This window comes from Delphinus delphis, chromosome 12, assembly GCF_949987515.2.
Source record: "Delphinus delphis chromosome 12, mDelDel1.2, whole genome shotgun sequence".
Lineage (NCBI taxonomy): Eukaryota > Metazoa > Chordata > Mammalia > Artiodactyla > Delphinidae > Delphinus > Delphinus delphis.
The window spans coordinates 32,769,741-32,797,713 of record NC_082694.2 but is presented as its reverse complement, the minus strand read 5'-3'; the positions used below and the strand labels follow the sequence as shown (position 1 = coordinate 32,797,713).

The 27,973-nt window shown below is 39.1% G+C and overlaps 1 protein-coding gene across 3 annotated transcripts; it reads right to left on the bottom strand.

The window, feature by feature from the left end:
• Positions 1-206: 206 nt before the first annotated feature.
• On the bottom strand, positions 207-27,753 carry DNAAF10 (dynein axonemal assembly factor 10). 3 transcript variants are annotated; one of them, XM_069541270.1, is made up of 9 exons: positions 25,425-27,373; positions 16,803-16,903; positions 14,472-14,599; positions 14,204-14,334; positions 11,930-12,031; positions 9,070-9,185; positions 8,226-8,360; positions 5,490-5,587; positions 208-1,309 (listed from the first exon to the last, which is right to left on the bottom strand). In XM_069541270.1, the coding sequence occupies exons 3-9, from the start codon at positions 14,528-14,530 to the stop codon at positions 1,102-1,104; spliced, it is 849 nt and encodes a 282-aa protein (XP_069397371.1). In that variant the 5' UTR covers positions 14,531-14,599; positions 16,803-16,903; positions 25,425-27,373; the 3' UTR covers positions 208-1,101. The 3 variants fall into 3 exon arrangements, with proteins under 3 accessions (XP_059882450.1, XP_069397371.1, XP_069397370.1); XM_060026467.1 differs by lacking the exons at positions 14,472-14,599; positions 25,425-27,373 and adding an exon at positions 27,490-27,753 and having other exon boundaries at positions 207-1,309; XM_069541269.1 differs by lacking the exons at positions 208-1,309; positions 14,472-14,599; positions 25,425-27,373 and adding an exon at positions 27,490-27,753 and having other exon boundaries at positions 5,489-5,587.
• Positions 27,754-27,973: the final 220 nt, after the last annotated feature.

Sequence of the window (27,973 nt, the reverse complement as noted above, 5' to 3'; positions counted from 1 at the left end):
GTGTTGGCTTTATTACTCCCGTTAAAAGAATCAAAACTTCTAGGGCTTCCCTGGTGGCGCAGTGGTTAAGAATCCACCTGCCAATGCAGGGGACACAGGTTTAATCCCTAGTCCGGGAAGATCCCACACGCCACGGAGCCACTAAGCCCATGAGCCACAACGGCTGAGCCTGCGTTCTAGAGCCCATGCTCTGCAACAAGAGAAGACACGGCAACGAGAAGCCCGTGCACTGCAACAAAGAGTAGCCCCCGCTCTCCGCAACTAGAGATAGCCCGCGCGTAGCAACGAAGACCCAACGCAGCCAAAAATAAAATAAATAAATTTATAAATAAAAAAAAGAATCAAAACTTCTACAGATTTCAAAAACAAAATTTATTCACAAAATATATTAGAAAGTTTGACAAAAAAACAAGGCTACAAAAGCCCCACAATCTTATACATCTCAAACAACATAACCACAATCAACAACCAGAAAGTCTCAGGAATTCAACTCCTGTTTTTTAAGTTAAAAAAGAGGTCTCTGTCAATCATAGTATTTCATTTTATGAGTTAAATGGTCGAGACCAATGGCCTAAATCTTGGCTGATCATGTCATTTTGGTATTTTATAAAGTAATGTTCTTTACAGAGATTTACTGACACTGAAATGTCTCAAAGTGTATTTATTTATGAAGGTTAATTCACAATAGTCTTACCAAGGCAAACTATTTTAAACCAAATTAAGTCACTGCTACGAAACTGTAAACTCTAAAATGCAACACAAGTATTACTACAGAATATGGAACTTTGGGGATGCAAAATGAATTTAAAATAATTAAATATAGAAAATTTTCAACTTTTTACTAGAAATAGAGGGGAAAGGAACAGAGTTGGCGCTGGAGACTCTGGTGCCCCCATGTGCAACAGCAAACCACCATCCAGTCCGGTCACTGGACACACCATGTGGCCTTCACCCGGAGGGATGCTGGCCCAGAGGTTTGCATCTGGGTCCTTTTTTCATCAGTCAAATCCCACTTTGTTCAATGAGAATCAGAGGATCCCAGAACGTAGTCTAAATTCTCTGAGTGTTGCTTTGGAAGGTTTCAAGTCCAAAGTCTTCAAATCAAATTTTGTTGAGTTTTGTAACAATCAGTACTCTTACCATTTGATCAAATGAACTACAGATGCACAGACCCCTCTTATCTGGACTCCAGTCCAAACTTGAAATGGGCTGGGTAGACAATGTAACATTCTGCAGAAGGCTGACCGAACCTGCAACTCCCATCTCTACACCCTCGGAATCTTTCTTTGACCGCTGAATTGGGTATTCGCTGAAAACAAGATCAAAGTGGTAAGAGGAGATAAGTCTTAGCATCCGTCATTTTATTCTTATACATATACTCCAATAACTATTTTTATTTCTCACTTGACTACTGGAACTGATAAATACTTAAGGCATCTTTCTAATAATGAGTTGTATGGAAATAAGGAGACAATATTTCAACCTCAATCCCAGCCCCCCAAAGTCTCATAAAGAAGCTTTCGATCTACTAAAAACGTTTAAACATCATTTCTGTTCAGCATGAGTAGGTATCTTTTCTTTTACTATGAAAGTCCTAGGTTGATCTAGCATTCTTTAATAAATTGACTTGGTGCTCTAGACGTCATTGCCTCAAAAAAGAAAACAGTGATTCCTAGAACATTTGATTTTCTATCAGCTGAAAATATAAATTTATAAAATGATAAGGGCTGAAGGGTAACAGCTCATAACTATGACTTGGTCTAGATTTGAGAGAGGGAAAAATGGAACACCCCTCCCCCATGGAGGGATACAGGGGTATTCCTCCTCAGAAGGTCTTTTAAAGCCTGTTAGGTATCAACTATGATACTACCTTTATTTCAAAAGTGCTAATAAAGACCAAGACTTTAAAAGGCATGAAGCAACTCAGAAGCAGAACAGAAACAGAAGTAGTGATAAGCAGATAACATTCTATTCTTTCTTCCTCACAGACCCTACACCTTCTTTTGATTTTTTTTTTTTTTTTTTTTTTTTTTTTTGCGGTACTTGGGCCTCTCACTGTCGTGGCCTCTCCCATTGCGGAGCACAGGCTCCAGACGCGCAGGCTCAGCGGCCATGGCTCACGGGCCCGGCCGCTCCGTGGCATGTGGGATCTTCCCGGACCGGGGCACGAACCCGTGTTCCCTGCATTGGCAGGCGGACTCTCAACCACTGCGCCACCAGGGAAGCCCCTTTTGATTTTTAAAAGGAATAACACATTCAGACGGATAAACAGGTTACAGAACATTTTTCATGTCTCTTGGCAGAGGCTGCAGTTATTTAGTATTTAAAAGATAACATCAAGATTTTTTTTCTAATCCTCCATATCATCTATTAAAGTTTTAAGAGCTCACTGAAAACTAACTGGAAACTGGCAGAAGGGCTCCTGTACAACCAGGGCTGCAAGAGAGATACACAGGTAAGTGGGAAGGGAAGAAAAGCGATCAGGTCAGGACCTGTGCCCCTGGGAGGGGACTCAGGAAAAGGGAGAATACACAGGCGGACGCCCGCCCTGGGGAGTGACTGATGAGAGCTACGGATCGGGCACCCCCAGTCCCCAGATCCTACGTTGGGGAGACCAGCCCCCTTGGCTGGTTGGAGGGCCGCTGGGAACAACAGGAAGGCTGTCAGAAGCCCAGGTTCTGTTCGTGAGGAGTGTCCACATGCTGGCTTGCCCCCAAGGCAGGGCGGAAAGGTCTGCCCTAGTGGCTGCTGGATTTCCCACAACTGCCTTGGCGTGTGCCCCAGCCCAAGACAAGCGAACACACCAGCCCCACTGACTCCACGGCACAGCACGGCACAGGATCTGGGGCAGCTATGATCAGGGAAAAGACTCGATCTTGGAACTCAGAGGCGAGCGCCCCAGGGCGGAGGCCGGTGGGGCAGCAGTGCCTCTTGCTGGCTCTTCACTCAAGCAGCACACCAGAAGCAGCCTGTACCTCTGATGGCGGCCGCTGCCCCACACAGCTCACCCCTCCCGACACAGGCCAAGAGTCTACACAGGCCCCTCCCGCCCTGCAGTGTGGCTCCACAACAGCGTGGGGCAGAGGGAGCTGGGGACAGTGCTCAGCTGTGAGGGACAAAGGGGACTTGCACCCGTGGATACACCTGAACAGAGCAAGGGAAAACAACTGTGGGCGCCTACACAGGCAGCGCATTAGAGACAGCTTGGACCCTGGTCCGTGGCCAACACAAGCCGAGAGTCCGCACGGGCCGCACCTGCTTCAGCACCTTCCCACTCCAGGGCAAGGGTGCCGGTGGAGGAAAAAACACACTTAAAGAGCATAAAGCTAGCTTGGGCCGACCCTCCTGGCTTCTGTTCCAGCAACTTGGGATCAGATCCCTACCCTGATAGGGCAACAATGGCCACTGAACAGAGGGGACATCCCACCTCATACGTGGCTCCAGCTCTAGCCCCTCCATCTCCAGCTACATCTCCGACCAGGGTGATAGCTGCCAGCACACCCCAAAGATGTAACTTGCGTCCACGTCAAATCCAGCTCTCTCACCAAAGAGCCTCCCATATGAGAACACCCCTTTAAGACTTAAATAAGTAACTACTTCAACTAAATTCATAGAGGCAGAGAAAGTTAAGCAAAATGAAAAGGCGGAGGAACTGCACTCAACTGAAAAGGCAAGAGAAAACCCCTGAAAAAATAAATAATGAAACAAATAATTTACCAGATAAAGAATTCAAAGCACTAGTAATAAAAATGTTAACTGAATTAGGGAAAAGAATAGATGTACAGTGAAAATTTTAACAAAGAACTAGAAAACATAAAAAGACCCAATCAGGGACTTCCCTGGTGGCACAGTGGTTAAGAATCCACCTGCCAATGCAGGGGACACGGGTTTGATCCCTGGTCCGGGAAGATCCCACATGCCGTGCAGCAACTAAGCCCGTGAGCCACAACTACTGAACCTGCGCTCTACAGTCCGTGCTCCGCAACAAGAGAAGCCACCGCAATGAGAAGCCTGTGCGCAGCAACAAAGGCGCAATGCAGCAAAAAAAAAAAAAAAAGACCCAATCAGAAATTAAGAACTCAATAGGTGAAAAAAAAAAATACAAGAAGGAATGAATAGCAGTAAGTGATACAAAAGAACACATAAATGATCTGGAAAATAGGATAATGAAAATCACCCAATTAGAAGAGCAAAAAGAAAAACAAATCTTAAAAAATGAAAACAGGGACTTCCCTGGTGGCACAGTGGTTAAGAATCCGCTTGCCAATGCAGGGGACACGGGTTCAAGCCCTGGTCCGGGAAGATCCCACATGCCACGGAGCAACTAAGCCCATGCGCCACAACTACTAAGCCTGTGCTCTAGAGCCCATGAGCCACAACTACTGAAGCCCGCATGCCTAGAGCCCATGCTCCGCAACAAGAGAAGCCACCGCAACGAGAAGCCCGTGCACCGCAACAAAGAGTAGCCCCCGCTCACCACAACTAGAGAAAGCCCACGTGCAGCAATGAAGACCCAATGCAGCCAAAAATAAATAAATAAAATAAATAAATTTATTTAAAATAAATGAAAACAGTTTAAGAGATCTCTGGGATAACATTAAGTATACAAACATTCTAAAGGCAGCAAGAGAAAAACAAAAAGCCATATACAAGGGAATCCCCATAAGGCTATCAGCTAATTTTTCTGCAGAAACTTTGCAGGTCAGAAGGGAGTGGCATGATATATTCAAAGTTCTGCAAGGGAAAATTCTGCAACCTAGGATACTCTACCCAGCAAGATTATCATTTAGAATAGAAGGAGAGATAAAAAAACTTCTCAGACAAGGAAAAACTAAAAGAGTTCAATACTAAATCTACCTTAAAAGAAATGTTAAAGGGTCTTTTCTAAGTGGAAAAGAAGAAAGAATCTATAGGAAAGAGAAAAGCCCACTGGAAAAGGCAAATATATAGTAAGGGCTGACGCTCAAACGCAATGACAAGGCTTTTCCTGGAGACCAATTAGGGTCCTCATGCTCTGTGTCCATTCTATCATAGTGATGTTACCTGAACTTGGGCAAGTCAATTATCAGGAACCGAAAATAAGAATTTCAACCCTCTTCCTTTCTTCTAGAGGTACTGCTCTAATGGCTGAATTATAATATTTCACAAAAGCCTTTGGTCAAAGTTTTCCTATTTTTTAAAAAAACTAGCAAAAAGCATGATTTCAAATATATGAAAAGAATTGTTCATAAGCTACTCTAATATATGGAAGATGTCACTAAAATACATATTTGGTGTGTCAAAAGAATGTTAATATTTACAAAGTATAAAATAAGTATATGAGTAAAAAAAAGGCTTAGAGAGTAATGCTTATGTAATACCATGAAATTTAAAATCATATCAAAATGAACCAAGTCAAAGGAGGAAAAACAGACAAAAAGTTTAATCGAATCCTACTTTACACCCACAAGTAACTTAAAAAGGAGCACTGTGCACTGGTAGGAACTTACTACTTCCAGAGGTGCAGGCTGCCGGCGCCTCCCGCTGTCAGGAAGAGCTCTCTGTTCTGTGGTAGGTGTCGGACCTGCCACACAGTCGATTTATGAGCCTGAACAGAATGAGAGGCACACAAGTGGTTTATAAGTTTATATGATAAAGAAAGACTATCCTACACAGAGAACAGATTTGTGGTTGCCAAGGAAGAAGAGGGGTGAGGGAGGGATGGATTGGGAGCTTGGGATTAGCAGATGCAAACTATTATATACAGGATGGTAAACAACAAGGTCCTACTTGTATTGCGCAGGGAACTATATTCAATATCCTGTGATAAACCATAATGGAAAAGAATGTGAAAAATAATGTATACATATGTTAACTGAATCACCTTGCTGTACAGCAGAAATTAACACAACATTGTAAATCAACTACACTTCAATAAAATAGAGGAAAAAAAGACCATCCTAGAAGAGAAGCCTGTAAAAAAAAAAGATTTTTACCTCTATCACTTCAACAACAATTTCAACAGCTTCTATCACTTCAATTATAGTTACTATTATAAAAGTTAACTATTTTCTGGCACTTCTCTTTATAATGGCTACAGAGAGTTACAGGGGCTCATCAGGAATTAGGAAAAGAACCATTCCTCTTTACTGCTTTACAAAACAAAGTTCTGCTGGATTAAAAAGAAAGATTATCAGATTAAAAGTCTTAACATTTAACCTTATAGTATCATACAAATTACACAAATAATTTAAATATCTCTAGCTCACTCTAAGGAGGAAAAAAGCCTCAAAATACAAAGAAATACTTCTTCCTAAAGGGAAAGAAAGGATAGATTGAACTTCTTTTTAATAGACTTTATTTTTTTAGAGCAGTTTTATGGTCACAGCAAAACTGAGTGGAAAGTACTGAGAGTTCCCATAAACAGAATGAATTTTAATGTAAAGCTCTCAGAGTCTTACCTTCAATTTACACTATTTGACTTGTCTAGTCTTCAAAATAAGTACCGGGAGGACTTATAGACGGTGTTTATGGTTATAATAAGCCCAGGCCTTTATCAGTCATATTAAACAAAAGGATAGAAATGGCAACTGGATGAAGGTTAACAGCTTGTAAATCAATCCTAATAATGCTACATTCACTGTGGAGAATTTAACAAGACAGGGAGAGGGAGAGAGAGAGAGGGAAGGAGGGAGGAAGGAAAGACTTCTGCTTTACAGAAGCAATGAGACCAGCCAACTTGAGCTAAGCCACACATAAGACACTTTGCATTTTAGTTGATGATCAGTCTTGACATTTGATTTTAATAGTCTTTTAAGAGAATTACCATTAGCAGAGAAAAACACATATCTCAAAATGCACACTTTAAGTGTGTGAGAGTCCTCAAGTGATTAGGTTCAAGCTGTTAAACCTTAATTTGTTTTGTAGCTTAAACTTCTCTTTTTCTCCTGGAAGTTGATAAAAAGCAAAAAGAGGGGAAATGACTTGTTAAAATATACCAGTCATGTATTTGACAGATTTAGCAATTACTGGATTAACTAAACGTAACAAAAAAATTTTGGAGACACACTATAATTTCCCGTTAATGAGAAATGTGTTGCACTCGTATTTGGAACAATTTAGTAAGTGCTTTATGTTGTGGACAGATACTTCTGAAATGACAAAGGCAAACAATATTATAGTGTATAGTTAGTTATCTTAAGAATATAGTTCATCAGGCAGTAACAGTAACTTACATGCAATAATAATTATTTTAATAATGAAATAAGACAAAATAGGAAGGTCTGGGAAGTACTACTGACTCCACGACATAGGGAAAGGGAGCAAGGGAGTGAATTTTTATTTCCTGAGCAACTTACATATTTTAATCTTATGGAAACTACAAATCTATAACTGATTTTTCTTTATTTTTATATTCAAGAAAGCTCAGAGTGACATTTCCAACCCATCTCTTGCAAATGACAGGATGTTTCAGCACGAATTTTATGCAATGCCCTTACTCCAGACATCAACTTCAGTTTTTTAAACCAGTGTTTTCCATTTGTGCAGCTTTCTTCATCAATTTTTCTAATGTTGTAATACCAAATGTTTCCCTCTAAGCTACCTAAAATACTATTGGGAACAAGGCAAAGTATGCATATATGTATGTATGAATAAATAAATTTGTATTTACATTGCTACTATGTACCAATCACAGTGATTTGCACTTTAAATAATCTCATTTAATATATCAAACTGGAATATAAAAATAAAATGTGATGAAATGACATAATGTATATATGTTGATATACTTTGCAAAGTATATAATTAGTATTGAATATATATTGGCATATACCTAAAAGTATATAATTAGGTATTAATACAAATATATATTTATTAGGAAACACCAGGCTAGGTTTTGTTGACCAAATTCCTAAACCAGCTAGTTTTCTTGCGATTGCTCCTAAACTACAAAATAAGAGTCATTACCAACTGAGGCCTTTATTATAATCAAGAAGTCTAGCAGAGAGTGGCACAACACTGTAAATCAACTACACTTCAATAATAATTAAAAAAAAGGCTAAAATTGACAAACTTTAGAAAAGTACTCTTTGCACAGAAAAGCTTGTCAAGATCCTGCAATATATTAAAAATAGCTCCCTTCATATAAAAACCTGGAAGGAACTTGGTGACTAATTCTATTTATCGTCTAAAACAAGCTATAGCGAATATTCCTCTTCATAGAAAGACATTTCCCTCGTATTTACCTTTTCTGAAACAGAAGCAAAACCTTTGGTTGGATGCTGTGTTCTCATGTCAAAAACATGAAACTTTCCTTCCAGAGACGTAGCTACTAACTTATTCATACTTATGTCTTTTCTGTCAAACTCCAAGCTACATACCTGAAAATAGAGAATATTTATTAGTGATCATTCTTTAATAATGATTAATTCAAGAGGTTCTTTCAAACTAAGTAAAACAACTTTAACATTATCAGTTCATGTGAAAGCATTTTAAACAATCACTTTATCTTTGAATCCATATATCAAATACTTGTAACTATAAAAATTTCTTCTTGGTTAATAAGATCCACAAAATCATCTAGGGTACCCTGTTCTCGTGGGTACATTTGAAAAGCCATAATTTAGCTTTTTACTGTTATTATGTAATTATTTTATAAAGTTAAGTCAAGGCTGACTAGAGAAAACAGGAGGGAACCACATTCTTCACTAAAGATGTACAACCTGGGAACCAAAAACCAGAAAGTACTTGGGAGGCTATTACAAGTTCAAGCTTCCTGATGTTAGCAGAAGGCCTCTTACTAGGTCATTTTAATACCACACTGCATGGTCCACAGGAGTCCACAGATGGACCACAGGCGTAGTGACTCACCTGGTACATCACACCACATCTGGGTGTGTGTTCACTTTCTGATGAGAGCATCCCTGATTTTTATCAGACCCTCCAAGGTTAAGCCCCAAAAGGTTAAAACCATACATGCACAGAGGGGTTTTACTGAAATGAGTTATTAGAGGAGCTTTCCTTTTGTAGTAGTTCAGGGTGGGTAAAAACACATTCAGAGAATCTGGGAAGAATCCAAATGTACATTACCCCATTTTTTATATTTGCCTCCCACCGTAAAGACATATTTCTGAGATCAAACAGCTTGATATCTCCGTTGTCATAGCCAGCACACACTACACGTTCCTCTTGATTGTAAGCACTGCCTGGAAATCAAAACACAACATTTCAGACCTTCATAAATGCTCATATGAAGACTGCTAAAAAAAAACTTACGAAACTACACAGATAACTTGTATCAAATCAGGTGAAGAAATCACATTAGGTAGAATCTCATTTTATTAACCCTGACAGGACATCAAGATTATTAATTTGGTATCTAATATTGTTTACAAGAAAGAGCTCATTCATTGAGATTGTACACTCAAGGGATACATAAAAGTGTTTATTGGATTTCAAATTCTCTCTATTCTCTATTTGCAAAGACTAACAGTTCAAATGGTAGTAGGATTTGGTAGAATAAATACAGCTAGGCTTCCATTGCTTTCTTTGGCAGTAACTATATTTGGATGCCAATAGAAACTACTTTAAACTTATTTATATTTTGCAAAATGTTGTTCTGGTGTTATCTCGTCTTTGCAAGGAAACCTCAGATAAGCTGTGGTGCACTGTGATGTATTTTTAGTTGTATGGATGACTGCACCCAAAGTAAATCTATAATCTGCAGTGAAACACATCCTGCTCGGATCCAGGGATTTTTTTTTCCAGAGTACCTCTTGCTGAGGAAAATGTGTTAGGTGAGAGGGAAGCCCCTGTTAACTGTGCCAGGCTCTGTGGGCATCTTAACCCAATGCCTTTGTTCTCTGCTGCTTGCAACTCCCTTTTTCTTATAAACTCCAGCCCTGCATTTCCACTGTAGGCTCCACCGAGATGACACGACAGCATCTGAAACTCATGATGTCTAAAACTGACCTCACCATCTTCCTTTACAAACCATCATATCCTCTGTGGCACTTCTTCAATTAATAACATCATTCACCCTACATTCAGCCTCAAAATTCAGTCACCTCGGAAATAATCCTTCCCCTTGTTCCTCATCTCAAAAAACCTGCCAAATTTTATTTCTTTTGCCACAATATTATCTTCTGAATCGACCCGCTCTGCTCCCTTCTTATTGCATCTAACCTACGTGTTTCCTGGAATATTGCAAAGAGCTTCGGAACTCATATTCCCTCTGCCACTCACCTCTCTCCCCTACATGACACAAGTTCAGTTTTCCTAAAGCTCTGATCACATCTCATCCTTGCAAAAGCCTCCAAAGGTTTACCACTACCTCCAGACCATCGAAACACCTCTGGCCATGGCCCTGTGCCATCTTTAAGGCTATTCCTACCACCATTCCTTCTCTGTACTTTCCTCCCAATGCTTGCAATCCCCTCCCAATTTCAGTGGTTCAAATGCTACATATCCTTGGTCTGAGGTTAGTATGTTCTTCCTCTCCAGTTATCACTCCCTTGGGATTCCTTCTGCATTTATCCATGCTTCTGTGACCTTTTATCACTCCTACCTCATACTATAATTAATGTAGATAGCATGCCCTCTTTATTAAAATTACAAACTTCTTGAGGCAAGAATATGAGTCTGTTTCACCTTTGTATGACCACAGCTATGCACATACTTGGCATTTACAAAAACAAACAAAAAATGGTCAAATCAATGGATAAATGTTCTTTCTTTAAATTTAATGTCCTACATTTAAAATGGAACTTACGTCCCTTAGATCAATGATAAAAAGCCTTTAATGGACCCAAAGTTAATTACTTTTTAATTACTACATATATTTTTATATGATGATTCTAAACACTAACTCTGAAATTTCTGCACAAGTGTGCATGTCTTCAGTTTATATTATTGCTTGTAATATATATACACACAGAGTAATTTTAATATACACACACAATGAAATCTCCTCTCAATTTCAGTGGTAATTTATTTTTAAAATCGGAAATCTAAAACTTTCCTCTGATTAAATAACAATTCAATTTAAAAATAACATAAAAAGCTAAACAGTTCACATATATCATTTAATCTCACTTTTATGTCTGTTAACTACACTGGATTATATAAGAAAATAAAGGTTTAAAATGAAATATGGCCCATATCCTTTCTTCCTTTTTTTTTTTAAATCTTTGGCTGCACTGTGTGGCATGTAGGATCTTAGTTCATGGACCAGGGGATCAAACCTGTGCCCCCTGCACTGGGAGGGCAGAGTCTTAACCACGGGACCACCAGAGAAGTCCCGGCCCATATCCTTTAGTAGCAAAAATGATTGTAATTTTGGTGCTCAGTAAGAGATACAAGGGCAAACATCAATTAGTCCTACAAGATCAATATTCATTTTAAGTATATTACTAGAGGAACATGGCTAACAACTTTATAAGAAATAATTCTGTAATGGCATAACTATTTTCTAGAAAATAAACATACTCTGTACATAGTAAAATGTAGGATTTGTTAGGTTACCATTCGCATCTGAGGCTCTACTTAGTTTCACTAATGGCATTTGGTTCTAAACTAGGTCAATATTATCAAGTTAAACAGAAGTACACAATAATAGCAAATATTTTTGAGCACTTAATATCTAAGCACTTTACATGTACTAACTGAATCCTCACAACAACACTATTATTTGTTACTTGCATTTTATAAATGAAGCAAGCAAAAAACAGAGAAGCTTGATAACCTGCCCCAGGACACACAACCAATAAATAGCACAGTGAGGATTCAAACCTAGGCCCCAGAGGCTGCCATTAAACACCATGTCTATTTGCCTCAATAAACTGTCAGATAATCCACAAAACAGACTATAAAGAGACTATTAGGACTTTCTTGAAGCACTGTCCTTTTTACCATCTGATACTTCAAATGCAAGGGTACTTTAGTAATTTACCAAATGCCACCGTCCAACAGTCTCTCTTGTTTTCTCCTTGTACAGGTTCCATATTAGCAACAGGATCATCTTTTTGCCTTGGGTCCCACACCTTCACGGTTCCTGACATTAAAAAAAGTGAGTTGGCAAAATTCAATAGTGAATGATGACATTTCCTTCTGCATTCTCTTCATACGGCTTCCTATGTACATGAAGATATTATAGATGTTATAGTATCTGAAAAATATTCACATTCTCTGACTTCCAATTGGGCAAGTTGCACTTAATATCAGAGATATAACCCACATGTTACTGCCTGATTTGGTTTCCGATTAATAGATACACACAAAAGCCAACAACTGTTCCTAAGTCATCATCAACAAGGTATGATTGACAAGGCAAACACAAATGTTATGTAATTCAAATCATGTCTTACTTTCTTGGTTTAAGACTAAAACAAATGTAGTATTTATTTAGAATAAAGCCGGCGTCATTTTAATGCTTTTTCCTTACTACTCATATAATCATTGCCATTTTTCTTATGCAGATGAATAAAGTAATTTTTACGTCTACGATTTCTTATTTGGAGTTTTAGAATACCATTTCATATACAATTAAGTTTAATTTCCCCGTGGCAATAAAGAAGAAAGAAGGAGTTAATAAAAGTAACAAATAATTCTTCTCAATTTAATTTCAACTCCCTCATTTTAATGCAAATTACACGATAACTAACTAGCTAGTGTCACTAACTTTGAGAAACACAAAGACATAATAAAGTGGCTAAAAGGCGTAAGTGAGAACAGGAAAAGGGTAAAAAAATTATTAAAAAAGGATACTAAATCCAGGAAAAGGGAAGATATTCCACTAGACTTATCAGGGATAAAATAAAGTTGGTCATTAAAAAGGCTGCTTCAAGGAGAAATAAATTTCCTACAAATGTGATGAGTTACATCATTCTACAGGGTTCATACAAATTGATAACATTTATATTAAGTCTGTAACAGTTAAATGAGAAAAGAACACAAATAGACAATTCACAAAGCAAAATTAACTAATAAACAAATATAGAAAGAAGTTAACACAAGTCGGAATGGAATACCATTTTATCTCTAAAATTAGGGGGGAAAAAAGGAAATCAATGCTGGTAGGGTAGACTGGAAATCTACCTCATCTACTGTAGCTGATAAGGTAAACAGGTACTTTGGAAAGTTTGACAATTTTTTTAAATCATAAAGTATGATTATTCCAAAAGAGCTATATACATGATAATCTTTTCTTCATTATTTTAAAGTCACTCTCCCAAAATAAACAAAAACTTAAAGCAAATCGAATGCTCATTAACAGGGGCATGGCTAAGGACACTGTGACACATCCACAGGATGGAATATTATGAAGTCATTAAAATGATAATTATGAAAACCACATGGAAACAGCAATATTTACCTAAGGACAAAACATTAAATAAATAAGATACAAAATCGTATTTACACTGATAATACATGTAAAATTGTATCTATGACTGGAAAGGAAAACAAATCTAATAGTTATGCTGGTGTAGCAGACTGTTATTTTTCCTTCTATATTCCACACTGTTTCTATGATTGGAAAAAAAATACCTGATTTCTAAAACACAGCTGCTCTTGAGAAACTATTAGAAAATTAAATTCCACTTTTCTTTGGAAACAATTTCCTCATGGTCTTGAGCAGCCACTAAAAAACTAGCTGAACCAACTAAGGTACCAAATCACTTACATATCCCTTGTGAAGCAACAAAAATTCTGACTCTGTTACATTCAGAACAGCTCAGGACACCGAAAGACCTTCCCTTGTTCGTCACTGCAGGCGGGAAAAGCAGAGTTGGAGCTCTTGGAGCTTTCTACAATGCTCAGCGGAAAGACCACAGAACTGCAGTGTTCAAGCAGCTGTCAATATGACCATTTTCACAAGTACTAATTCTGCTTTGCAAAGAAAGAAAAAAGCTGCCACCCACAGTATATCATCAGCTGCCTCAAAAACCTGTAGAGACATTTTAAATCCTCAAGGTTCAGAGGAAACTATGGTTGTTAATAGTTGAACTAGCTCAAAACTAAAATAGTAAGTGCTATGCCTCTAACTTGAAATACCCCCGAAGTCTGAAACAACTGAGGGATATGCAATCAAACCTGCCTATCAAAAAAGTAGAATGTTAGGTTTAGGGGATCAAGGATTGAGGAAGATTTCCACATAGAATATACTGTTGCACAGAGACTTACCTAAAAATAAAAAAAGTAAAATACACAGCATATTCTGACTTACCGTCTCGGCTGCCGGTCACAATTTCAGGTGCCCCTTCCCCGATTCCGAGTCCACCTACACCATCTATAGTATTTATAATTTCTTTATGGCCCTGTACAGAATATACTGGGATCTCTGGAGCTTCCAAATTCCTAAACAACAGAACACAGCTTCTTACTTACACATGCCCCAAATGTTTAGTATACTACTCAAATTTAAGAATGCATGCCATATTGAGATTTTTGTTTAAAAATAAGGGTTTTGCAGTTAAGGTAATTTACACACTTACGTCCACATTTTCCTCTCCACTTTAGCTTCTTTCAAGGCCTCAATGAGAGTTGTCATCATTCAACTTGGAATTCTAAATCCTGAGCCCACTTTCCTCAGTGGTCCTCAAAGATGATCGATCTAGGACCTCTGCACATGAATTACCACGTATGCTTGTTAATAAATGCAGATTCACGGGCTCCTCCCCAGACATAACGAATAAGTATCTCTGGGATGGGGCCCCAAATCTGCTGACTTTCTGGTACACTGAGGTCTGATAATCACTGCTTTAAATACAGAGTAAATGCAAAGTGATTTAGAATATTTCCAAAGTAGTCTTGGTAGTTTGATCTTGGGATCTTCTGAGAGATTAAAATATGAGCAGTGTTTACTTTGTATACCTTTCTTCCTTAATAATATATTATTTTCTCACTGAGTTCCACACTGATTTTCAACTAGTTATGTTTTTCAGTTTATCATCATGCTGGTCACAATAAATATTACAGTCAAACTGGATGAAGTTTGTCTAATTCTAGGTTAGTTACGTGAAGGGAATGCAGGAAAGTACCCACTCCTATGTGTGTCTGAAGACTACACTACAGGGCTGGGTGAGTGGCTGAAGTAGGTTATGCTAATACACCCTTCTCTTGCCTCCCAGCCCTTGCCCCCCCTCTTCTGCTTTTCTACTGGAGCCTCCTTCCACATTTCTTTTTAACAAGTCAGTTTTTAACAACTTATATTTCTTCTTTTTTAATGAACGTAGCTCTTCATGACACGTAATCCCAATTTATTACTGGGCCCAGATTTATCAGTAAAATCTTGCAAATCAAAATTTGAGAAGTTCAACCTAGTTTAGAGTTGATGTTTATCTTTGTGGCGTAATTGTGAAAGCATCAAGAGACTAAACAGGACTGAGGTTCTATTTAAAAGAACTGTTTCCACAGACTTTGAAACATCACTTCTTTTAACATGAAATTATGACTCACCAATGAAAATAAAGCAGTAATACGTGCACTAGACTAGGAAGCTCTATTAGGGAGATAGTCAACCGTTATATTTGTTGCATATTCTTGTGTTGAAATATATTTATTTTAAAAAATAATACTCAGACTGGTCTCTCTCCCAAGTTCTTTGAAAGTTTATGACAGAGCAGGTAAAAACTAATGCATTCTAATAAATGCTAACTTAATTATTAAGTAGTTAAAGCAAGGGGAATTAAAATAGCTTCATTCTATGTTATATTATGACTCTAAGACAGATAAATATATCAATGTAATTTAATTACAAATAGCAAATTCTAAGTTAGAATCAAGAAAGGTCAGAATAGAAAACATAATGTAGGGAAGACAGCTCCTCTAGAACATTACTGTATACTTTACATGATTAAGAGATATTGCTGAAAAGTAATTACAGAGGAATTTCAATTTATTCAACTCTAATTTAAATATGAGGAAATAACTCTAGGTAAAACACGAAAATTAAAAGCACTTGGGGGATCTCCCTGGTTGCGCAGTGGTTGAGAATCCACCTGCCAATGCAGGGGACACGGGTTCGAGCCCTGGTCTGGGAAGATCCCACATGCCGCAGAGCAACTAAGCCCGAGTGCCGCAACTACTGAGCCTGCGTACCTAGAGCCAGTGCTCCGCAACGAGAGAAGCCAACTTAATGAGAAGCCCGTGCACCGCAACGAAGAGCAGCCCCCCGTCTGCCTCAACTAGAGAAAGCCTGCGCACAGCAACAAACACCCAATGCAGCCAAAAATAAATACATTTATTAAAAAAAGAACATTACAAAAGCATTTGGCACACTTGTGATTTTGCTCATTCGAAACAGGTTTATCTTGATTTACTCAACAGATGTGTTCCTAAAAACTTGTACTCAGCTAAAGCATTAAAAGAAAAAGTTTTAATGAATTGAGAGTTCTATGTTAAAAAATTAAAACATACAAAAATACAGTGTTTCATTCTGTAATGCCAAGTATCTTTTAAAAATGTAAATGATATCTAATGTTTTAGTGTTATACACGAGCATTTTTATATACTGTATCCTTCATGGTGGAGGGGAAGAGCCCTTTATTTACAAATATGGATCTTAAATGCTAGCACCAAACAGCACGTGTGGAAATAAATATTAAAAACATTATCTGAAATAGCTAAAGAAAAATAGGTTAGTATTTTAAAATGGATATTGAACATGAAATCTAAAAATATATATGAGGTAACTGTCATATTCTCATAAATAGTTAAAATTTAACAAAAAACATTTCAAAGTTAGAATTCTTTCAGAGGAAGAGTAACACAACTATCAAAAAAATTGCTTATCTCATGTCTTAACACTGATGAAATAATCTTACCATATATGAAGGTTTCCAGCAAAATCTCCAGTAGCTAAGTATCTCTGCTGTAAAGATGTGGCACCAAATGTTCCACATTTAATGGGTTTGGCCTTTTCAATCTTGATGTAAGGGAAAGAGAGAGGATATATTATTTATGTAAGCAGCTATCCATAATCCACGATATTTATGGCTCTATTATGGGAATTAAATAAGGCACAATAAAAAAGGCAATTAAAACGTTTTCTGATTTAAAAAAATGATCATGCTTTTCCTTTAGTCATTTTTGTATAGTTTAAAAGTACAAGCAGACCTCAGAGATATTGCAAGTTCGGTTCCAGAACACCACAATGAAGCAAATGTTGCAATAAAGCAGGTCACATGACTTTTTAAGTTTCTCAGTGCATGTAAAAGTTATGTTTATTCTATACTGTAGCCGTGCAACAGCATTATGTCTAAAAAGACAATGTACATACCTTAAATAAAAAATACTTTATTGCTAAAAAATGCTAACCACTTTCTTTGCTCATCCATTAAGAAGCAACTCCTTATCCATTAATGTTCTCTCATAAGATTGCAGCAATTCAGTCACATCTTCAGGCTCCATTTCTAATTCTAGTTCTCTTGCTATTTCCACCACAACTGCAATTACTTCCTCCACTGAAGTCCTGAACCCCTCAAGGTCATCCATGAGGGTTGGAATCAACTTCTTTCAAACTCCTGTCCATGTTGAAATTCTGACCTCTTTCCATGAATCACTAACGTTCTTAATGGCATTTAGAATGGTGAATCCTTTCCAGAAGGTTTTCAATTTACTTTGTCCAGATCCATCAGAGGAATCATTAGCTATGGCAGCTATAGCCTTACGAAATGTATTTCTTAAATAATAAGACTTGAAAGTTGGAATTACTCCTTAATCCATGGGCTGCAAAATGGATGTTGTACCAGCAGGCATGAAAATAATGTTAACCTCATGGGTACATCTCTATCAGAGCTCTTGGGTGACCAGGTGAATTGTCAATGAGCAGTAGTATTTTGAAAGGCATTTTTTTCCTGAGCAGTAGGTCTCAACAGTGGGCTTAAAATACTCAGTAAAATATGTTGTAAACAGATGTGCTGTTATCCAGGCTTTATTATCCCATTTATAAAGCACAGCCAGAATAGATTTAGCATAATTCTCAAAGGCACTACGATTTTCAGAATGGTCAATGAGCACTGGCTTAAAATTAGAGTCACCAGCTGTATTAGCCCCTAACAAGAAAGTCAGCTTGTCCTCTGAAGCCAGGCATTGCCTTCTTCTTTCTAGCTATGCAAGTCCTACTTGGCACCTTTTTCCAATAGAATGCTGCTTCATCTGCACTGAAAATCTGTTGTTTAGTGTGCCCTCCCTCATGAATTATCTCAGCTAGACCTTCTGGATAACTTGCTGTAGATTCTACATCAGCACTAGCTGCTTCATCTTGTACTTTTATGTTATGGAGACATTCGTGTGTTCACCGGAGAACTTTTAACTTCCTTCGAGGACTTTTCCTTTGCGTTCACAACTTGGCTAACTGTTTGGTGAAAGAGGCCCAGCTTTTGGCCTATATCGGCTTTCAACATGCCTTCCTCCCTGAGCTTAAACATTCTTAGTTTTTGATTTAAAGTGAGAGACCTATGACTCTTCCTTTCACCTGAACACTTAGAGGCCGTTGAGGGGCTAATTTCAATATTGTTGTGTCTCAGGGAATAAGGAGCCCAAGGAGAAGGAGAGGGAGAGGGACGGGGAAAGGCCAGTCAGTGGAGCAGTCAGAACACATACAACATTTACCAATTAAGTCTGCAGTCTTGTCGGGGTGTGATTCGTGGCACCCCAAAACAATTACAACAGTAACATCAAAGATCACTGATCACAGATCACCAGAACAAATATATTGTGAGAATTACCAAAATGTGACACAGACACAAAGTGAGCAAGTGCTATTGGAAAAATGGCGTCGATAGACTTGGTCAACACAGGGTTACCAAAACCCCGCAATTTGTAAAAAATGTAGTATCTGCGAATGCAATAAAGAGAAGTGCAATAAAAGGAGGTATGCCTGTATGTCCAAAGGATGAGTTTTGCCTTTCCTCTCACCTCGCTAATGAGACATTCAAATGCTGGCACCTCTAACACCTTCACTGGTTTGCAAATATGCAGATTTCAGCATTTAATGTGGTATTCTTCTTTAAGATCCTCAAAGAATAAGGACAAAATGAAGGTATTATTCTTTCCAAGTGACTAAAGAAACAAAAATGCTTATGCGTCTCTTATAGTTTTCCCTGAAAAACCCTATAAACTGAGAATGGTTATGTCCTCTGAGACCCCTTCAGCACACAGAGATTTGTATACCTGTGTGCACCAAAGGCACTGCTATCAGCATGGATTAGCCAATCTTTTGAGGTTTCTTTAATTTGAAAGGCTATTGGGAGTTCCCTGGCAGTCCAGGGGTTAGGACTCTGCGCTTTCACTGCCGAGGGCCCGGGTCCAAACCCTGGTGGAGGAAGTAAGATTCTACAAGCCACACAGTGCGACCAAAAAACAAAAACAAAACTATTGCTCCAAGTATTATATATAACAATTGACCCTTGAACGGCACAGGAGTTAATCCACATATAACTTATAGTCAGCCCTCTGTATCCGAGGTTCCTCTGCAACCGTGGATTCAACCAGCCTTGAACTGTGTAGTACTGTAGTATTTACTCTTAAAAAATACCTGAGTATAAGTGACCCGTGCAGTTCAAACCCATGCTGTACAAGGATCAACTGTAATCACATCAGTAAAACAACCACATGCAAACTCCACCTGCCCAAGTCACTGAATCAGTCAGTCTCTCTTGGAGTCTACCTGTCCGGCTGCCTTGGCCCCCGGAAACTCTAGGCAATATGGAATTGAGGGCTGCCCCACACCACACTCTAGATGTATAATAGCACCTTCCACTTACTGTCAGCCTCAACAGGGCAAAACAATTTCTCTTAGTTTCTTACAATCTTTTTTTTTAATTTTTAATTAATTTATTTTAATTTTTTTATTCCTAACATTCACAGAAGTAATACGTGTTCCCTATAGAAATTCAAACAAAACTGTGGAATCTAGAAAAATGGTACAGATGAACCGGTTTGCAAGGCAGAAATAGAGACACAGATGTAGAGAACAAACATGGACACCAAGGGGGGAAAGCGAGCAAGGGGGAGATGGGAGATTGGGATTGACATATATACACTACTATGTATAAAATAGATAACTGATAAGAACCTGGTATATAAAATAAATAAATAAATAAAATAAAAAAAAATTCAAACAAAACCAAAGACTGAAGGATGAAAAGTGAGTTTCCCTTCGACATGCCTCAGAAGTAATCCCCATTCTTCTAGACCCTTTTCTACACATTGACAACCACATATGGATTTGTTTTAATATGCAGAGGGTCATAATATAGTGTTCGTTAACTTGATGTTTTTTCACTTAGCAGTATATCCGGATGAACTTTTTTCCCCTCCACAGAGTTCCCCAGTTTCTAGGGCACCTCCTCTTGTAACCCTTCAGTTGCTGAGCCCATCTTCAACGCCCCACCCCACCAGGGTGGGTCCGATTCACATACTTTGTGAAAATAATTTCCCCGCCACTTTCAATGTTTGGTTGGGCATTTCCACATAAGATATACATAGCAATTTTCAAAGAAGAAAATAAAATTCACGTAACACAAACTATAACTGAACTTTTCCTTCATGATTCAAAAGACATCAACATATGCTCCAGGGCTTTGGAAACTCCCACCTTGCTGAGCTTTATCACTGTTTGGGATCTGGATAAATTAGCAGTTACTATGTAGCCTGGTCTAAAATAAAGCATTCACAGCCTCCTTGGAATTGTCCAGTAAACTTTGATTAAATTGTGTTTAATCAGTCGCCTATAATAACACGGTTATAAAAGACCGTATTGATGAGAAGCACAAAACCACAGAATGTTATTTTTCTCCTTTTTAATATAGGTGGTCCAAGAGAGCATCAGTTATTCACTACACCAGAAAACTGATATTCATTTATTTCAGCTATTTTTCCAATTTTATGAAAAACCTATCTCACAATGGGGCAGCATGGAGATCAAAATCTTGTCAATTTAACAAAGCAGACAGTTTCCAACTCCAAATCACTTATGTTCTCCTCACCATCCCCTCCCCCAAATAAAAGTACCTGAAATAACATATTAATAGTGATATAGCGGACTTCCCTAGTGGCGCAGTGGTTAAGAATCTGCCTGCCAATGCAGGGGACACAGGTTTGATCCCTAGTCCGGGAAGATCCCACATGCTGCAGAGCAACTAAGCCTGTGCGCCACAACTACTGAGCCTGCGCTCTACAGCCCGTGAGCCACAACTACTGAGCCCACGTGCCACAACTACTGAAGCCCATTGCCTAGAGCCCGTGCTCCGCCACAAGAGAAGCCACCGCAATGAGAAGCCCACGCACCGCAATAAAGAGTAGCCCCCGCTCACCGCAACTAGAGAAAGCCGGCACGTAACAATGAAGAGCCAACACAGCCAAAAATAATTTTTTTAAAAAAGGAAAGCTTTGCTTGAAAAAAAAAAAGTAGTGATATAGCTAATCATTCTTAATTAATTAATTAATCACTGTAGCTAATCACCTAATCACACTATTAGAACACACTTTTTTTTGGCTAAACTAATTCAGACTTCCAACTGAGGCCAACTGATAAAATAGCTACCCACCCCTTCCTCCCATTTGTCTCCCCCAGCACCAAGTCACTGATAATGGCTCCCATGATCTAAGGCAGAGGGTGAAGACAGGCCTCTCAGGCAAGAAACAGGTGGGCCCTGATGGACAGGAATATGCTTCCAGGGATTCGGGTATTAAGAGCTGCAGGAGGGCTTGCACCATACACTGATATAACTCTCTGGGAAAATTCTTCCCCAAGTAGCCCTGGGAAGACTGGTCACCCATTTTCGTCTCTTCCACCAGCTAGAGCATTCTGCTTCCTGTAATTCCACTGCTATCCCCGGGAGCCTCTGATCGGATCTCTATTCTTCTTAGGCCATGGAACAGATAAAAGCTGACCCCTACTTTTCAGTCCCTACAGTAAGCACACAGTTCTAAGAGTTTACTGCTGCTAATAAAAAATTGGGAAGCAAAAGCTTTCCTGTTATGGCTTTACCTAACTTTTGCCTTTAGGCCCTTTGGAATAGAGAAACCATGCAACTGGAACCACTGATCTTCCAGTACCAACATAAATTCTCTTTCTCTCTCTCTCTCTCTCTCTCTCTCACACACACACAGCTAATGGATATGTTTTACTCAAATTTACGTTTTCTTCAGTAACTTTTTTAGCTTGTCTATTAGGAAATACTAGCTAATAAAAACCAATAAGAAAACCTGGAAATGAGGATTAAAAATTTTATGTATGGTTACTTCTTGTGATCTAAAGATCAGAGTATGTATAATACAGTCAGATTTTTCTACTGGGAAAACCCTTCCTTGTGCAGAGATGGAACTGATTATTGCAATATTTCATGGTGTTCTAAAAACAGCACCATAATGTCCAGATGTTCTGACACCTGAACACATCTGAGAATTCCTACCTTAGGAGAAACCAAACTGGGAACCATTCCATTACATGATGGGCCCTATACTAGTTTCACATTTGTCATCGCAGATTCTAAAAGTGGGTTTTATTGCAAATACAATGAATGAAATGAAACAACATGTATCTACATTTAGAGGCACAGACTCACAAGAGTAGTACAAAGGCCTGTGGTATATAAAATGTACAAAGCCCTTTGAAGTCTGACCTTGCCTGTCTCTTTGACCTCATTTCCTGTTTCTCCCCTTCCACACTCCAGCCACACGTGCGGCTTTTTGTTCTTCAGATTCACTGAAGTCATTTCTACCTCAGGGAATTTGCATTTACTGTTCCCACTGCCCCGACTGCTCTTCCCTCAGGTCATCATGTCCTCTCCCAACTCAGATTTCAGTTTAAATGTTACCACCTCTAAGAGGCCTTCCCTACCCTTCCAAATCTGAAGTGAAACCCCCAAATCACTATCACTTGCCCTCTTTAATCTTCATTTCACTTATCAACAAAATTCTTGTATTCATTCAATTACCTATCTCCTCCCTTTCTAGAATGAGTACCAGGGGAATGGGGCCGTGCCCAACTTGTTCAACATGTAGATGGTGCTCAACATTTGTTAAATGAAAGTATAAATGAACATGGATTAATCGCTCAGTCCTAGCGCTGGGGAGAGAGAAACCACTGCCAGAGGTCATGTTCCTATTTCTCCCACCATGTTTTCACCGGACAGACTGTACAGTTTCCGGTGTTGTTTATATGCAATAATGAAAATGGCATCCATACAGGGAACACTAATGTATCAGACACTATTCTGGATGCTCTTCTGTACTAGACCATCCTTTCTCTTTCTAACACATGCAACTGCAAACTAAGTGTTTGAGACACCCCTTTCCAGATGAGGGACAGGCTTGGAGGACTAAGTGACTTGCCCAAGGTCCCCAGAGCCAAGTAGATTCCAAGCTCCTTCTACTAAACTACGTTGTCTCCAGGCCTGTATGTAAATCAATTAAATAAACATTTTCTTATGTAGTCCCCATTCTGTCAACCTGAGTCATCAGAAGTACCAAAGAAATGTTCCAATCCTGAACTAGACTGGTGAAGTAAATGAGGCCTGAATTAAACCTACTTTCAGATTTGTGTCCTTTGGTTTTACCTTCATTCATGTCTTTATTTTTTTTTACATCTTTATTGGAGTATAATTGCTTTACAATGGTGTGTTAGTTTCTGCTTTATAACAAAGTGAATCAGTTATACATATACATATGTTCCCATATCTCTTCCCTCTTGCGTCTCCCTCCCTCCCACCCTCCCTATCCCACCCCTCCAGGCGATCACAAAGCACTGAGCTGACCTCCCTGTGCTATGCGGCTGCTTCCCCCTAGCTATCTACCTTACGTTTGGTAGTGTATACATGTCTTTATAAAATACAAATATATGGTATTCATGCTTCCCTGATTCATCCTTAAATCAAATCTCTTTTATCCTTGTATACTTATATCAAAGATTTATAGGTACTAGTGGTCTGTTCTGCAAGAATCAAATTAAACTCAAAATATAGAAAGCTACTGAAAAATAAACTCAAATGTATAAGCATCTTGTCATCTGCACTGCAGCGAGGGCTGCACTTTGCTCAGAAAGGCTGAGCTATGCTGGCAAGTGGACTTAAAAAAGCAGAGGTGTTTGCTCTTTCCTTAGACATTCATGGAAATCATAATAGTAGCTAAATTAAGAGGACACTGGAATGAAGCTAATTTTTTTTATAGTTCATAAAAGGGCCCCCTCCCTGTCCCTGTTAAATCTTTTACCTTTGGAAAAGGAAAGATGCAAAGAATTCAGCAAACACTTAAAACTTTTCTTGTTGGAAAACTGGGTAAAAAAAATAAAGATCTATTTTGCGAAATTTGTCCCACAAAGAAAATTAGTATATATTAACTTTTGCCATATGATACTGAAAATGACCATCAGTGATGAGCATATTTGACCTAGCTGTTGGTTCTCTTTGCTCTAATAAGTTAACCTGACTAAGGAAGCCCAGGATCCATAATTCCCAGCAGAGCTATTTTTGTTCTGTCTGTGGGTGGGTCTAGTACAGCTTGTCAGTGTCTCCTCCGCCACATCCTGGCACCACTTAATTAACGTTAAAAGGTTTAGTCACCCAAATGTTAACAAGCAGTGAACTCTGCTGCACAGGGACTAAAAAAGCAGAACTTTATTAGCCTATTACTAATTTTTAAAGTGTAACTAACCCCAACTGTGATTCCACTTTGCAGGGCCACCCCTAGTCCTTTGGGCCAATTAGAAAAACAGGTGCCCGCTATGGGCTAAGGGAAGTCTCACACACGCAAGGCTTGATGAGAGACAGAGATGGATTACAGCTCTCTCTTGAACCCTTGGCCAGACACCTGTGTGCACTTCAACAAACTGCTTAACCATATATGAAGGCCCTGCCTTCACTCCCTATCTATCTGCTTAGTAACAAGATAAGGAGGCACCAACAAATACCCATTTGCTTCCTTCATTTTATCTTGGACAAGACTTGAATTCTACAAGGATATAATCAAGTATGGTTCCTAATATTTTAACAAATAATTCATCTAGCCCAATGATAGTCAACCCTAGTACTTATTAGAATCACCTGGTGGAAGTTTAAAAAATACCGATGCAAAAAAAACAAAACAAAAAATCGATGTCCAGGACTCACTCTAGTCTAGAGGCGAGAGTCCCAGTGCATCAGAATTTCTAGGGGTGGGACCAAGGCACGAATATTTTAAAACACACAGACACACACAGACACACACACACACACACACACACACACACACACACACACACACACACACACACCACAATAGCAGCAATACACATTCGGGTGATCCTGATGCACAGTAAGAGTTGAGAATCACTGAGATTGTATTTAACATATATTCTTTCCACTGCATCATCACAGCTAAATACAATGTAAGCTCTCAAATTTGTTTGTGCATTTGTTTTATCCTCTCTTTAGACAGTAGGTTCTTTAGGAGGAGGGACTCACCTTTCAAATATCTTTGGTTCTTCTTTAGCGTAGTACCTTGAAATGACAGGTTCTCAATGGACAGTTTATGGTAGAAAAAGAGAAGAGCCAAAGGATATAGGCAAAAATATAAAAAGTGGTTACTCCTAGTGTTGAGATGGGTGACATTACTTTTCTCCTTTTTCCTATCTATATTTTTGGTATATTCTATCATGAACACACATTACTTTCATTAAAAAGCAAAGTTATTAAAAAAAAAACCTGCTAGAATCTTCCAGAATCTCTAGAATAGACAAAGAGCACTGTTTCTCTTTACATAACAAGTGTATTCCTGAAATGTACCCAAGTCATACAGCCTTATAAAAAGAAGTCAGCAGTCTATAGATACTCTCTGGTTAAGCTTTGACTAGTATTTGTTCCTAATAATTCACTTTTCTTTCTGCAATTCCAATGTTTCCTATTTGTTCCAACTCCTGACCCCAAGTGATTAATGATCATCAATAAACCAATATTTAAATGTCCCAAGTTATATTTTTTTACAGACATAAATTTACTCATTCTTTTAACAAGTAATTTATTGAGCGGCTGCTTCTTACATAACACATTAAAGAAAGAACTACTGTCCTTACTCTCCGGGAGCTTACAATCTAATTAGAGATACATGGGATAGAATGATATATTTCTGGCACAGATAATAAGTACCATAGGAATGCAATGTAAAGAAAAGTTACTTTGTGTTGACTGGGGACTAAGTGATGAACAACATAAGGAAAGGTAGAAAAGAACAAGCCATGTTTAGGAGTAGAGTGCCTGGCTAGAGAAGACAAACTGAACAAGAAAAGTGGCATTCATAGAAATTTAAAGTGGGATGAGCCTTATGTACCTTCGAATGTAATCCTTCCTATTGCAAGTGTATTCACCCTTTACCTACCAGTTTAAGCCCTAAAAGCCGTAACTCCTCCAAGCAGATTCTCTCCATAGCTTTTGGTCCCTGGAGTTACAGACTTCCCTGCAGTCTATTAGGACTCTAAACATCTGAGTATGACTGATCTTTTTTTTTTTTTCAGGCAACCCAAATAAAGACATTTAAAAAACTGTAAACAGGTATAAAAGTGTTATTTAATATAGTTATTCTCCAATTCTTTCACTAGTAATCTTTTACAAAACTTGTAAACCTGATCGTGCCACACCCTGCTTAAAGCCCTTCAGTGATGTCCCATTTTTCTTACAAAGAAAGGCATAAATCTTTTAAATGACCTACAGCTCTTGCAATGTCTGGTCCCTGCTTACTACTCTTTTTGTTTCTGAAGGAGATAAATGTGTCACCTATCGCTGAGCTGCTTCCTCTGGAGCTATCCTCTACTCCTAATTTGGCCTAGTTAGCTTCTACTCAACCCAAATCTGTTTTTTTGTTTTTGCTTACTCTCAAAGAACCGTGTTCCTTTAGGTTAGAGAATTCATCTCGGTTTGTGTTTTATGTATCATTGGTTTGATTCTTTAACTGATTCTCTCTCTCACTAGAAAATAAAGTCCATGATATCGGGGACGTTGTCATTTACATGCCTGGGAATACCAGGCAATCAGCTGATACTTGTTGAATGAATAATTGTTGTTAGATTGTCTCCTCCGATTACATAGCAGGCAGTCCAGTGCCTGCTTTGGCTCTGCTTGTCTGAAAAAGCATTTTACTAACTTGTACCTATTAAGAGACTCTCGACAAACAACTGCGCGCTGCCCAGAAAGGCCTCGAATTTAAACAGGAAGTCGTTACGTCACTTCCACGGGCCTCGCGCTAGACTGGGCGAGTGGCTCTGGGGTGGCTGGAGGAAGGGACCCGCGGCGCGCGGATGAACTAGCCCGACGAGAATTCAAGTCTCCAACCAAAGCGTTTTGCCTGTGAAGCATTCCTCAATCTCGGTCAGCTTAGCTTCTCCCGCGCAGCTCGAGCGGAGCTCTGGGGGGACGCTGAGCAAACGCTTTGGCCAAAAGGAATACAGACTCCCCCCCCCCGACCCCCAAGATCCGCACTCTCCCCCCAACGGCAGTCCCAGATCTTGGAACTGGGCAGTCTCGAGCCGGCACCTACCTCCCGAAGCAGCTTTAGGTCCCCCTGCTGGATCTCATACAGCTGAATGACGCCGGTGCCGCGTGCGAAGTTGCCCATGGTCACAAATTTGGCGCTGCAGGGCACCCACTTACAGTCAAACACCGTGTAATTGAGGCCCTTCTGGATATGGGTGATGATCTGAGGCTTCTCGAAGGCCGACATGGTCCAGCCGATTGATTTCGCCTCCGCCAACAGGCACACTGCCGACAAACCCTGACAAAACACTAACCTGGAAACCAGACTCCAAACGTCAAGAATAGTTTGTCCCTCCCGCTTGCCGTACGCGCCCGCAGACGCCCTAGCAAGTTGGTTTTAGGTGTCTCAGATAATGCCGGATGCTCTACTGAAGGCACAGAAGATTTTTCTTCACCAACAACACAGACTTGTTTATGCCTTTACCTTTTACCTTTAGTACATATACAGGTTAGATATTACAAAAATTTTGGCTGCGAGCGGCGGGGCA